General features: G+C 34.4%; 1 protein-coding gene and 1 long non-coding RNA gene across 4 annotated transcripts in view; one reads left to right on the top strand and one right to left on the bottom strand.

The window, feature by feature from the left end:
• PRDM5 (PR/SET domain 5) overlaps positions 1 to 13,505 on the top strand; it is a 281,441-nt gene that overhangs the window by 186,872 nt on the left and 81,064 nt on the right. Inside the window, exons 12-13 of one of the 3 annotated variants that reach the window (XM_007495542.2) lie at positions 4,211 to 4,371; positions 12,051 to 12,144. In XM_007495542.2, the coding sequence (XP_007495604.1) occupies positions 4,211 to 4,371; positions 12,051 to 12,144 (255 nt within the window). Of the gene's footprint in view, positions 1 to 4,210; positions 4,372 to 10,212; positions 12,019 to 12,050; positions 12,145 to 13,505 lie in introns of those variants that run through there. The other 2 variants (XM_056803500.1, XM_056803499.1) reach the window with 2 other exon arrangements.
• On the bottom strand, positions 3,245 to 4,195 carry LOC130455141 (uncharacterized). The gene is made up of 2 exons (XR_008913069.1): positions 3,719 to 4,195; positions 3,245 to 3,363 (listed from the first exon to the last, which is right to left on the bottom strand). It is a non-coding gene; the product is annotated as an uncharacterized LOC130455141 (long non-coding RNA).

Raw genomic sequence — 13,505 nt, 5'->3', positions numbered from 1 at the left:
TGTTATGACTTCTATAAATGCTGCATAATGATAGATACTAAGCTTCTTCCCACTGAGAAAAAGGGTGCTACATCTCTGATGCTTTTGGTGCCTAGCTTAGAGCCAGGTTTCTTAGTTCTGAAGGTATTATTATACATCATGCAACTGATTCCCAATCAGGAAAAGTTAAGAAATGGAAATGTTGTTTTGTAACTTTGTTACTTCAATAGTATTTTGTTATTTTTTAAAACAAACTTTTGCAAGATTATTGCTTGTTTTTTTTTTAACAGGATTTAGACAAGTCAGTTCTACTAATAACAGTAAATTCATGTGGCTAAATATTGGCCCAACAGTCTGGAATTTTTCTCCTTGTACAATGTAACAATTTCTCATAGCAAGAGTGAATAATTAATTGGAAAAATATAATACTTTTCATTCCTATTTATTAGCTTTCAGATGAGAGAAGCATGAGATTAAAGGTGACAAGTAATTGGATGCTTGAGTCTACATTAATATCTCTATAAGTATAATTGATATTATTTGAATTAAATCCCTTATACTAGAAACATATTAATCAAATCCTTTTTAAATGAGCTTCCCAGTTGTTTAGCTAGTTAAAAAATTGTCTTTATCAATCTTCATTTAAAATCACTAAAAGAAAAATGTGAAAGACACTATTGTATGGAAAACCTTCCATGAAGTTGAGTACTATCTCTGACATATACTTACCATGAATCTGAATGCTGGTCATTAAACCTCTCTGTGACCAGCGACATTTTAAATATCTTTGTGCATCAGAAAGGGCTCAAAAGACTAAATATTATAGATAAATTACCAATTTGAAACGATAAAATAATCTTCTCTACTAGAAATCCCCTTCATTGATGAAACTGCAGATATGTCACTCCTCCAAAAAATAGTTATCAGGTAAGACTAATAATTTTAACAAAAATAATAAAATATAATAGAAGGTCATAGGAGAATAGAAATTTAAGTGATGGCCAACTTATCTTAATTCTTTAGGAAAACCAATAATATTAGAAAACCAATAACAATATTTGTATAGAATATGAAGAATAGTTTATCAGAATGATTTCTGGAATTATAACAATTTTATTTCTTTCCAGTCCCCAAACAAATAGCTAAGTAGTTCCCCCATAAAAAAACAAGTTTGGGGTGGAGGGAAGGTGAACAGTAGAACTTCAGCGTTAGAAAGATCCTTAGGGGCATCTAGTTCAACTTGTAAGGTAGGGACATCCCATCTATAAACTCTAATCTGCATTGAAAACACACAACCCTCCTGTCTATCACAGTACTGTATCCAGTGAGAGAAAGCTACTATATCTTGATTCTCTTATTGCTCTACTCTAAACATTAGAAAGTTTTTCCACAATGGTGGGAGAAAAGTCTGTATATTTTTCTTTCCTATTTCTTCTATATAGGTCTGCACTCTGCACATTAAATCTAATTCTTTCCTCAAATAAGAACCCTTCAGATAGTTGGAGGCAGTTAACACCAAATGTCTCTTAATTTTTTTTTTCTTCAAGTTAGTCCCCATTTGGTTCAACTGATCCTCTTGAAACAGTCTTGAGATGCTTTACCATTCTGGTAGTCTCCTTCTGGACATTGTCCAGTTGATCAGTCTCTTGAACTTGACACAATACTCTACACATGGATTGATCAGACCAGAGCACATTCCCACTCTCACATTGCTCGTCCTGGATGTATTCTTAATGCAGCCTATGATTTTATTAGCTTTTAGGCTCCCAATCATCATATCATAGATCCAGATCCAGAAGGGATCTCCAATGCCATAATCCAATCCACTGTTTTTACAGATTAAGAAAGGAAAATAAATTGCTGAGGATCACACAGATAGCAAATGCCAAAGTTGGGATTTGAACTCTGGTCCTATTTCTCTGGAGTCTGTTTCTATCAGCTGTGTCATATTACCCCTAATTCGTATTGAATTTATTGTCAATTAAAATCACCATGCATGTTTCCAATTAACCATTTTCTATCCATATCTTTCCCGATTTCATCCTTCTACAGCATATTGAATGTCAGGATAGTCCACATTTATCTGTATTATATTTGTTATATTTCATCTTCCTGGATCTGACTCAACTTTTTAAGCCTTTTAAGATCTTTTAAAAATTACGAATCAGTCTTCCTGTTTAATATACATGATGTTTATTTCAACTGATTTTAAAAATGGCTTTGGCATGTGTAATGTGAGAATAGATAGAATGATATTCAAAAAGTGACTTTCTGGAATTCTCTTTTTCTTAATATTGGCACATGATAGATATTTCATTAAGACATAAAAATTCAACAGAAATTTTTACAATGAGTCTTTCCTGTAGAAGCAGTATATATGAAGCATTAGGGAATAAAAGTGGAATAAAATGGACTCCTTGCCTGCTAAAACTGCTACCACAGGATAAACATGATACATTCATCCCAGGCTTACTGTACTCTACCAGCATGTCTCAAAATTGGTTCACAAATGGTTCTTTCACCATTCTTGTTGATACAACCTCTTCATCTTCCTAAAACAGAATTTCTTTGGCCCCCACCTACACTTGTCAAAGAGAGGGCATAGGCCTTTCCTTTCTTCTTCTCCCTGAATTTACGATATAGCATCTCCCTTATCTTTTGGGGGGATTTTCTTTGAAGTACCATTGGGCAGCTATATGTTACAGTGGCTAGAGCACTGGACTCAGAGTCAGGGAGACCTGAGTTCAGATCTGACCTGAGACACTAGCTGTGTGATCCTAGGCAAATCACTTGACCCTGTTTGTCTCCGTTTCCTCATTTGTAAAATAATCTGGAGAAGGAAATGGCAAAGCACTCCAATATCTTTGCCAAGAAAACCTCAAATAACATCACCAACAGTTGGGCACAGGTGAAATGATTGAACAAGAATAACAACCAAGAAACACTGGAGAACATGGTGGAAAAGAAAAGGAGAATAATAGAAAAAAGGGAAAACCAGAGTCTTAGAGAAGTCTTATCCTTCTCATCTTTAAAATTTTGAAGGATATTAGTTCATATAATTTATAATTATTCTTTTGTCTGATTTTGTAGCAAATGCTTTCCACTATAATTTACAACACTAAATACACACAGACACACACACATGCATGTGCATGCACACACAGACACAAAAAAATTAAGGAGAATAGTTCTTATTTGAAGTGTTCTTTAGAAAACCAAATTAATTTTAACTGACAGATGACTAGAAAGTGCAACAATAACTGAATAACTTGAAGGGTTGTTTAATCTCTTTGGTCGTTGAAGAAGGAAATAAGGTGACTATTATCAGCTTCCCATATGGGACACTCCTAGTCTTGCTTCCATTCATATCTCCTATTCTGCTTCCTGTTTATCAAAAAAGAAAAGGCACAGTTTATTAAGATATTCAAAGTTTAACTTTAAAAAAATCATTAGTGTAGGGAAAAGCAGAGATTATTAGAAAGACTGGCTAGTCATGGGAAAAGCTACAACTTAAAAAGATCTTCAGAAAGACTTGGATAATATAGATAGCTTTTTTTTTAAAAAAAAACAATGCCATAGCAAACTACTAATAACTCGAAACCATTACTGATTATGGTTTTGACATTTGACAGTCTTTGGACTGAATTGGATTTCCTAGTTTGACCGAGACAAATCATGATGGAGTGATAGCTATACCTCAGTTAGAAAAGAATGAAAGTAATCATAGGTTATAGTTTACCTTAGAAACTGGAGTAAAATCATTTTATTTGGGAAATTTAAGTCCTTTCAAAATTTTGAAAAAAAAAAAGAGTTAATTTAGAACAATTGAAATCAGTGTCCTTTTTTTGGTCCAAAAAGATTATCTTGTTCCATTTCCCATTACATTTATAGACACTATTGACTTTTATCTCTAGCTCTGTAGTGAAGATAAGATTTTTATCTTTCCCCATGTGGAACAATCATAGACAAGAAGAAACAAGTTCACTAGGAATATAAGGGAATCATTTCATACTGAGGCTGGACCCAAGGAAACAGGAAGGCTTGAAGTCATGTTCAGATGTTTGAGATTATCCAGGAGAAATGTCTTTTTTTTCCTTTGTTTATGATCCTAAACATAGGAAATATTACTTCCTGAGCTGAGGTTAGTGGGGGAAGGACAACACTTAGCTGACAAGAAGAAATGGCCCCAGCCTTGCTTGGTTTCTTCACATTTGACTTTTCTGTTTCCAAGGTGAAAGAACTTTCAAGTGTGATCAGTGTGATGCTACCTTTAAAAGGAAAGATACCTTAAATGTTCACATCCAGGTGGTCCATGATGGACACAAAAAATACAAATGTGATCTGTGTGACAAGGCGTTTGTAACACCTTCTGTGCTTAAAAGTCACAAAAAAGTAAGTACAAGCCACCCCAAGTTTGAATTCCTGATGTATTTTCGTTCCCTTATTATTGAAACCTTTAAAACATTCCCAGTTTGTCTTATAGGACCTAAGCCTGGGGCTCTTCCCTTCACTGTCCCAGACACCACCCTTAAGTGTATTCTCTTAATAAAGGAGATTTAGGCATGGTGGATTAAGTACTGAATTAGTAGTCAGGATGATCCAAGTTTGAATACAGCTTCAGACCATAGTTGTGTGACTGGGCAAGTCATTTCACCTCTCTCTGCCTCTGTTTCCTCATCTAATGTAATGAGTAAAAGATGAAATGACTGAGGACATTTCAGTCTTCTGAGTGTATCAAGTTATTAAGCAATGCATGTCAATTGCCTAACAAATAGGGACCACACTTGTACCTTATCTTGGGGATGGGCCTTGTATACAGAGGGAGACAGACTTTTATATGTTAAAAACAATTAATTAAATCATATCAATTAATAAAAAAGGAAACAATACAGTGTTAAGTAATCCAGTTTCTAATTAGATGAAAGATTAAGTACTTTTCAAGTTAGGAAGGAGAAGGTGAACAAGTACCATTTCATGAATTCAGGAAACATATGTCCCATTTCATCCCAAGTATCTGTACATAAAGGAATATGAAATAATAACTGATTGGTCAGTATGGGACTGATTTTCACATAAGACATATGGGTTGCCTGAAATGTACAATTATAAGGAAGCTACTTTTGTCCATCTTAGGATCTGACTTTATTTCTGACCATCTAATCTAATCTAAGTCTTTGGTTAAGGGTCCCTAAATAATGGATTGGCTGCTACAGTTTCCCAGCCATGCAGGACAAGGTTCACAAAATTCAATAAGGTTCCCAATCCCCACAATTAAATAGACTGTTTTTTCCCCAAGACAGAATTCAGACTAAGCCCAGAAGTAAACAGTAAGAGCTACCTTCAGAATTAAGTCATAAGATGGAATCATTGTGGCTCACTCAATCCCCACAGTCAACCACTTGCTGTCCTAATCCACTCAATTCCTTCATCTATAAAATGAGGATAATCTACCTCTCAGGGTTATTCACTGATCTAATCATTTTGAAGCATTCTGAATACCTTAAGGTGCTACGTAAATGTTAGCTATTATGACACAGGGTACCGATAACATTGATGGACACATATTGCTTCCAGAAGGAAGCTGATTAATTGGGACATTAACCAATTAATTTTGCAACTATGTCGTACAGAAAAATATTGACTTAGTTACATTATTTGATAAATTTTCTAATTCATGAAGTCATTGACATAATTATGCATATTTAGGGATATATTTGTTCTTTTAAATTATTATTAATAAAATAATTAACATATACAAGGTGTTCTTAGAGTCCCAGTGCAGTTTATTTTTTAAACCCTTACCTTCCATCTTGGAGTCAATACTATGTATTGGCTCCAAGGCAGAAGAGTGGTAAGGGCTAGGCAATGGGGGTCAAGTGACTTGCCCAGGGTCACACAGCAGGGAAGTGTCTGAGGCCAGATTTGAACCTAGGACCTCCCATTTCTAGGCCTGGCTCTCAATCCACTGAGCCACCTAGCTGCCCCCTCATAGTGCAGTTTTAAACTATTAGTTGTTAGTGTGCTTTGCAATGAAAATATGTATAATATTAAGTATTTTATTGTCATTTGAGTTTAAGAATAATCCTATGAGATAGATGCTATGCACATTTTATAGAAAAGAAAACTGAGGTAGAAAGATATTAAATCATCTATTCAGTATCAAACAACTAGGAAGGATTTAAATTCCAGGATCAGAACAGGATTCCTGACCCTAAGCCATGTACTTCATCTAGTTTGCTTCCTGAGTGGTCAGTAAATATCCAAAGTAGTAGTAATTATATTATTTACTGGAGCGAAAAAAGATTACTTATTTACTTATTCTGAAATTTTAAATATATATCTGTATGTATATATTTGCATATATAATAATTCAGATATTTTAACAAAATAATTTATTTTCATGTACATTTTAACTATGAATATAAGGTATGTTTAAAATTAAATATACTATTTAAGCTAGGATTGTGCAATTAAAATATTGTTTTGCAAAAAAATTGGTTTTCTCTTCCCTCTTTTTTGAAGGAGAGGGCAGGTGTGGAGTTTTCATATTTAGTTCTATTAGCATAGAGAGCTCTTTGTATGGAAACTATATCTGGGAATGCAGACTATCACTTTCTTTTTAAGTTATTAGAGTCTTAGAGAGATTTTTGAGCTCACCAAGGGTTAAATGACTTAGTTAGGATCTCTCAGCCAGTCAGACTTGATCTCATGGCTCCTTGATTCTGCCATGCTGCTTTTTCTCACTGTTAATTATTATTTTTTCTAAAATGACATTATTTCTCAATTTAAAATGAAATTTTCATAGCATAGATCTAAATCTGGAAAGGGCCTTAGCATGTAATTTGGCCCTGTCATTTAACAAATAAGGAAATCAAGGCCCTGAAAATAAAGGACTGCATATTGTCACACAGATAATAAGACACAGAAACAGAATTTGAAATCATGTTTCCCTGATGGTAAAATGAGCCCTTCTTTTAGTCTTAAAGAAAGACAAAGAATTCCCAAGAAAGAAAAAAATATTCTTGTAGAAATTGATACTAGATGGCATCTTCAGTGGTCTCTGATTCCCCAGCAGCAAAGATGGGGGTCCCTAAGTTCGAGGCTTTCTCCTGGGTGCCCAGAATATGAAGAGGCAAAATCCTCATGAAAAATCCTCATGATCCCTAAAACAAGCCTCTCAATGGAGTCATTGTTTTTTTTTCTTTAAAAGTTTAGTAGGGAACATATATTTCTGAATTTTCCATTGGAACTTTTCCTGATGAATATTATGGTTGGATGACAAAGGAGATCCATTGCATAGTTAACGCTTCTTCTATAGAGATGGATTCACCTCATTGGAAATATTGGCAAGAAATCATGAGCTAGAGAAAGTGCATTGCCTATCTTGATTTACTTGTAAAAGTTTTCTAAAAAGGTTACAAAAACCCTTCATAAAGTCTTATTCTCTGAAATAACATAGTTAAGTATTCTTTCCTTTGTACTGAGTTTCAACACACTTCACTGGAGATTAAATGGAATTTTTTTAAACTAAGATAATTTTAATCAAAATTCTTCCTTCCTTTCTCTGTCCCCCCTCCCTTTCCCTCCCTCCCTCCCCTCTCTTTCCCTATCTCTTTTCCTCTCTCTCCCTCCCTCCCTCCCTCTCTCTATATATGCATATGTATATATATGTGTGTTTGTGTGTGTAAGTGTGTATTATCCAAAATATTTTTTCTGACATCTCTTGGGAACTAACAGTAGCAGTTCTGATTAAGTTGATAAAGTGGTCATATGCTTGTCGTAATGTCTTTTTTGATGGCTTCAAGGGAGTAGCTAGGTTGTTCAGTAGATTGAAAGCCAGGCCCAAAGATGGAAAGTCTTGCATTCAAATCAGGACTCAGACACATTCCAGCTGTGTAACTTTGAGCAAGTCATGTAACCCCCATTGTTTAGCCCTTACATTCTACCTTGAAGCCAATACATTCTAAGAAAGAAAGTAAAGGCGGTTTTTCTTTTCTTTCTTTTTTTTTTAATGGCTTCAATTTTTAGATTTCAAAATTAGGGTAATGGACAATGCAATGATGTTCAGGCTGGAATTTCTAGGAAGCTATATAATATAAATCTCAGTTTTAATCCAAAAAATGAATGATTCCTTCTGAGCACCATATGCAATAAATGTGCAAGCAATATTTATTTCTTCTCTAGGAAAGTAATATGCATCGCAATTTTCCAACATCATCAATCAGAGGGCTTTGCCTAATTCTGAGTGCTGCTATTTCTATTTGTGAACATATCCCTCCTGTTTTCATAAAACCTAGAAAACCCCTTGCCTGCCAATTCTCCTATTAATTACACAATTCACTAATATTACGCTGTTCTACTATTCAAATTTAATGTCTTTTTAACTTTCTAGACAATATATAAGCCATATACTTAACATTATTTTCTATGAAATCAATGTCTACCTATATTTTCTGGATGTTATATCTCTATAAAATTGCAATTTTCTTCGTAAGATGATCACAAAGTAAGGAATGATATTTATTTTTTTACAAAAATGTAAATGATTACAGTCAATGCCACAGTTTCAGTTTCTCCTATTGTAGGATTACCATGAACTAATTTTTATTTCTGTTTAAGGTCATATTTATTCATGATCTTCATGCTACATTTATATTATCTGTCTCTGTGTCATAAAATTATTTGTTCACCTTAGTTTAGTTTCACTTTAATATCCGTGTGTTTGAAAAGAGAGCAGCAATCTGGTAGGGGAGATAGCTCAGGTTGAAATCTTGACTTTGACTTATACTGGCCCTCTATGGCTGTCACAGCCTCCCAAAAGTTGCAGATACCATAGTCACTTAACTTCTCAGTTCTTCCAGGCAACTCTCTAAGAATGCAAATTACAGGTTATTGTTATTTTTAAATTTTTCATTAGTAGAGGGAGTTCCCAAATTGGGAATTCCCAACACTAGTGAAATTACAGGTCTTGACACCCTCCAAAATAAATTCCAATAGTTTCCTAGAAACATAGATCTAGAGCTAGGGGGACTCCCAAGAAAATCTATTCTAAACATCTCATTTTGCACATAAGGAAACTGAGGCCCAAGGAGGGGAAGTGATATGTAGGATCAGAGGTCTAGATGTGGAAAGGATATCCAAAGCTTTCTAGTCCGTGTCTTTCATCTTATGTGAGGTTTCCTCTTTCTGAGTCTCAAAAGACTTACTCAGTTACAAAGCTGGTCAAAGTACAAGGCAACATTTAAACAGGTTTTTCTAGCTCAAAGTTAAGCATTCTATCCATTATGGTATGATGTCTTCCAATGCTTTCCATCCAGTCATACTATGGCTGCTGGGATGTGTAACATATCCACCTAAAGAATTTGGTGCTTACTGGAAAATGAGGTAATGGCATCACTCACAGAACTAAATGGATCTTTGAAGGTCTGAAGTCTGAGACTTCAGTATATCAAAGAGCACAGATAAACCTCCTCTCTTAAGCTTTAGCCTATATACTTCAAAGTGAAATGCCTAGGAAAAGATGTTTAAAGAATCTGGGAAAAGCCATAAAATGTTGCAGCTAGTCATCATTATTTTACCTTTACTTGCCATCAGGTGGATTTAATTTTCATCTGTATTTACCTTTACCTTAGATTGTAGAGGATTTGAGAGAAAACACAAAGTTGCCTTTTTTTGTGGGAAGTGCCATGGGAGAAGCTGAGTGCTTCTAGAGATTGTCAGGTGCCAACCTTTCTAGTTTCAGAACCCCTTTACATACAAAAATTATGAGGACTGCAAAGAGTTTTTGTCTATGTGGTTTATATCTATCAATAATTGCTTTACTAAAATTGAAACTGATAACAAAAGTATTATATTTAAAATAGCAGTAATAAACCCATATTAGCAGTAATAATAATAATAATAATAATAATAAACCCATAAAATAGCAGTAATAAGCCCATACATATTGACATAAAACATTTTATGTGAAAAATAACTTCTAAAACAAAAATGAATGAGAAGAGTGACATTGTTTTATATAGTTTTTTAACTAAATCTCTAATGTTTGGCTTAGAAGAAATCTAGATTTTCATATTTGCTTCTATAATCAATCTGTTGTGACTTTTTTTGAAGCATGTGAAGAAAATTCAGCCTCCCATAGATTTGTAGTTGGGAAAGGGGCAAGTGTTTTAATAGTAAAATAACATCGTAGCATTATTATGAAAATATTTTCTGATCATGTTGATCCCACAGGAAGGTTTCAGGGATCTCCATGAGTCCAAGAACCATTCTTTGAGCACCACTGCTGACCCAGCAAACCAGAAACCAAGACCCTACTTCCTCTTCCTTGTGATTTAGATGACTTCATGCATGTCTTGATCCATGACAAACTGAATGACCTTTCTGAGATATTGTGAGGAATAGCTACAACCTGTGCTAAGCATCAGGCATGAATAAGGTGCAGCTATTCAGTTCCCATTGTTCTTAGGGTCAAATAAAGGGAAGTTGGGTTTCCCTCATCAAGAACCTGGGTGCCAGAGTCAAACCACTTAGTCTTACCCCAACTAATAAATAGAATCCTTGAAGCTCTGATCCCAAACCAATGCAATTTTCAACAAATGAATGTCACTAATGTAACTTTCAGCAAATAACTCAGTTAGTTCTAAATGTATGATGCTCTGATAGCCTATCTCCTAGATAGCATGAAAATTGCTGGAGAAATAAATTTCATGGTAATATAAAACCCACAATGAATTGATGAACGAATGAAAGACATTTATGAAAGACTTCCTATGTACGAAGGCATTCAGTGGGGTGTGTAGAGAGCTGATCTTGGATCCAAGATCACAGGTACTGCCTATCACATTTATTGATTATTTGACTCTGGGCAAGTCACTCAGCCTCTCACTGCCCTGGGCATCCATCTAAAACTGTTAGTTGCAGATAAGATACTTATATGAATAAGAAGAGGAGGAAGTTTCTGCATCACAGAGTTCCTTACAGCAATGAAAACAATTTTAGTTCCTTCTCCCCATTCCTTTTTATGTGCCAGGAATTTTGCTATGTACTGAGAATAAACATAAAAAAGGAAAGCATTTTCCATCCTCAAGGATATTACATTCTAATATAGAAGACAATGTACCTAGGGAATTGGTGGCCAAGGAGGAACATTTTTCTCAGGAAGATCATAGGAAAAATGAATGTAGTCATAGAGCAATTAATTAACATCCTCTTTACTAGGATATTAGAGATGACATATGAAGCAAATTGTGTAGGCGGTTTCTTCAAATTAAACATAAAGAGTAAACTGAAATATTTTCAGATCAATTAAAGTCACTTTCCAAATTCATTGTAATTATTGAATACCTTTCTTTGGCAAAAAAAATTGCAAGGTTTGTAATTTTCAGAGAATACTTCGAAATTCCTTTTCAGAATGACTGTACCAATTCAAATGTTTGCCAAGAGTGCATTATTATGCTAATTTTTTTCCATAGCCCATTCAGGATTTGTCATTTTTCTGGTTTTTTAACTTTACCATTCTAAAAAGTAGAAACTCAGACATGCTTTAATTTGCATTCCTTTATTAGTTATTTGGAGTATTTTTAAAATCGCTACAGTTTGGATTTCTTCCTTTGAAAAGATACTGCTCATATCTTATAATTATTTGTCCATTTGGGAATGACTCTTATTCTTCTATATTTGATTTTAATTATATATATATGAAATGAAAACTTTATCAGAAAAGCTTACTGAAAACCTCTTTCCTCAAGTTACTTGCTTCTTTTACAATTATAGCTGCACTATTTTTGTTTGTGCAAAAAATTAACTTACTTAAATAAGATGGCCATTTTAGTCCCTGTGGTCCTCTTTATACCTTGCTGGGTTATGAATTGCTCCCTATCCACAAATTTGAATGGCAGTTTCTTCCTCGCTCACCTCATTTGTTTACGATGGCACCAATTATGTCTAAGAAGTTAGGTCATTTCAAGAGAAAGTAATCTTAGAAAGCAAGCAAATGGCCTTAACGAGATAACTTAAACATATTTAATCCTGTGGAATTATGCTAAAACTATTTTTTTTCTTCTACATAGACACACACAGGAGAAAAGGAGAAGATATGCCCATATTGCGGACAAAAGTTTGCAAGTAATGGGACACTGCGAGTACACATTCGGAGTCATACAGGTCTGTGTGTTCTGCTTGATAATGCAAAACCAAATATAGAACTGATGTGCTTTGTGGCCAAAACATAGCATTATCTTCCTTTTATGCTCTGAAGATTTGATGCAAACTTAAGTTTTAACTCCCTGAAAAATTGAAAAAAGATACTATTTTTTTTCCTATAAAACCAGGCAACAACATTACCTACTCTAACCTAATTAAAGTATGCAATAGAAAAGTACTTTGATATTTCTTTGTAATAGCTTTTTTATTTTATATCTCCTCTACAATTTGATACACTTGTCACTTTTGTAGATAAAGTTAGGAAAAGAGTAAGTGGATGAATTTTCCCTTTGTTGTGGTTATTTGTATATAAGACAGCTGCCATGGTTGATTCAATCCACCATACTTCTATGAAGTGCCCACAAGCTAAATTCAAGTTCTTGTGATGACTACTGGAGATAGAAGGCTATAAGCAATATAAACTGGGCTCTCACCTAAGGCATGCACCTAAATACCTGTGATAGAATGGCATGCAATAGAAGTGAAAAGGTCTAAGCAAAAATTGTTACCAGAAATATAATTGAGGAAAGATTCTTTCCCTCTTGAGGCAGGGTGAAGAAAGGGAGAAAGTGACATTTGAGTTGGATTTTTAATTATTATCCCTTCTGGATTATAAACTCATTGACCATAGGAATCATTCCTTGATATTACCTACAATTCTTAATGTAATATATTGTATATGGTAGCTATTAAAACATTTATTGAATCAATGAATGAAAGAGGAAGTTTCTGTCTTGGTTGCTATATCCTCTTTTTATGACCCCTGTAAACCACATTAAATGAATCTCATTTCATCTAGGCCTAACAACAGAGTTATATATTTGTATGTGTGTATGTAGATGTAGATGTTTATGTGTGTATTCATTGTTGTTCATTAGTTGCATCATGTCCAACTTGTAATCCCATTTTTCTTTTTTTTGGCAAAGATACTGGAGTGTTTTGCCCTTTCCTTCTCTTACTCATTTGATAGATGAGGAAATGGAGATAAGCAGGGTTAAGTGACTTACTTGCCCACAATCACATAGCTAGTAAATGTCTGAGGATGAATTCAAACTCAGGTCTTACTTTAGGCTCATTACTCTTATTTACTGTGCTAGCTAGCTGCCCTCTGTGAAGATTCACTTTATGTCAATTTATTACCCAGTTTAGATTTGGTTGATCATTATCTACTCATTTTTAAAACATTCTCCTTTTATCAATGAGTTCATTGCCTGACTCAGAGTCTTTCCCTCTAACTTCTGCCTTCCCACTTGGGATTTTACCATGCATGTTTCTGTTCATTCATATACCTCAAGCTCCTAATCTGCTAATATATTTCACTT

This window comes from Monodelphis domestica, chromosome 6 (genome assembly GCF_027887165.1).
Source record: "Monodelphis domestica isolate mMonDom1 chromosome 6, mMonDom1.pri, whole genome shotgun sequence".
NCBI classification, from domain to species: domain Eukaryota; kingdom Metazoa; phylum Chordata; class Mammalia; order Didelphimorphia; family Didelphidae; genus Monodelphis; species Monodelphis domestica.
This window is presented reverse-complemented; position numbering and strand designations above follow the sequence as displayed.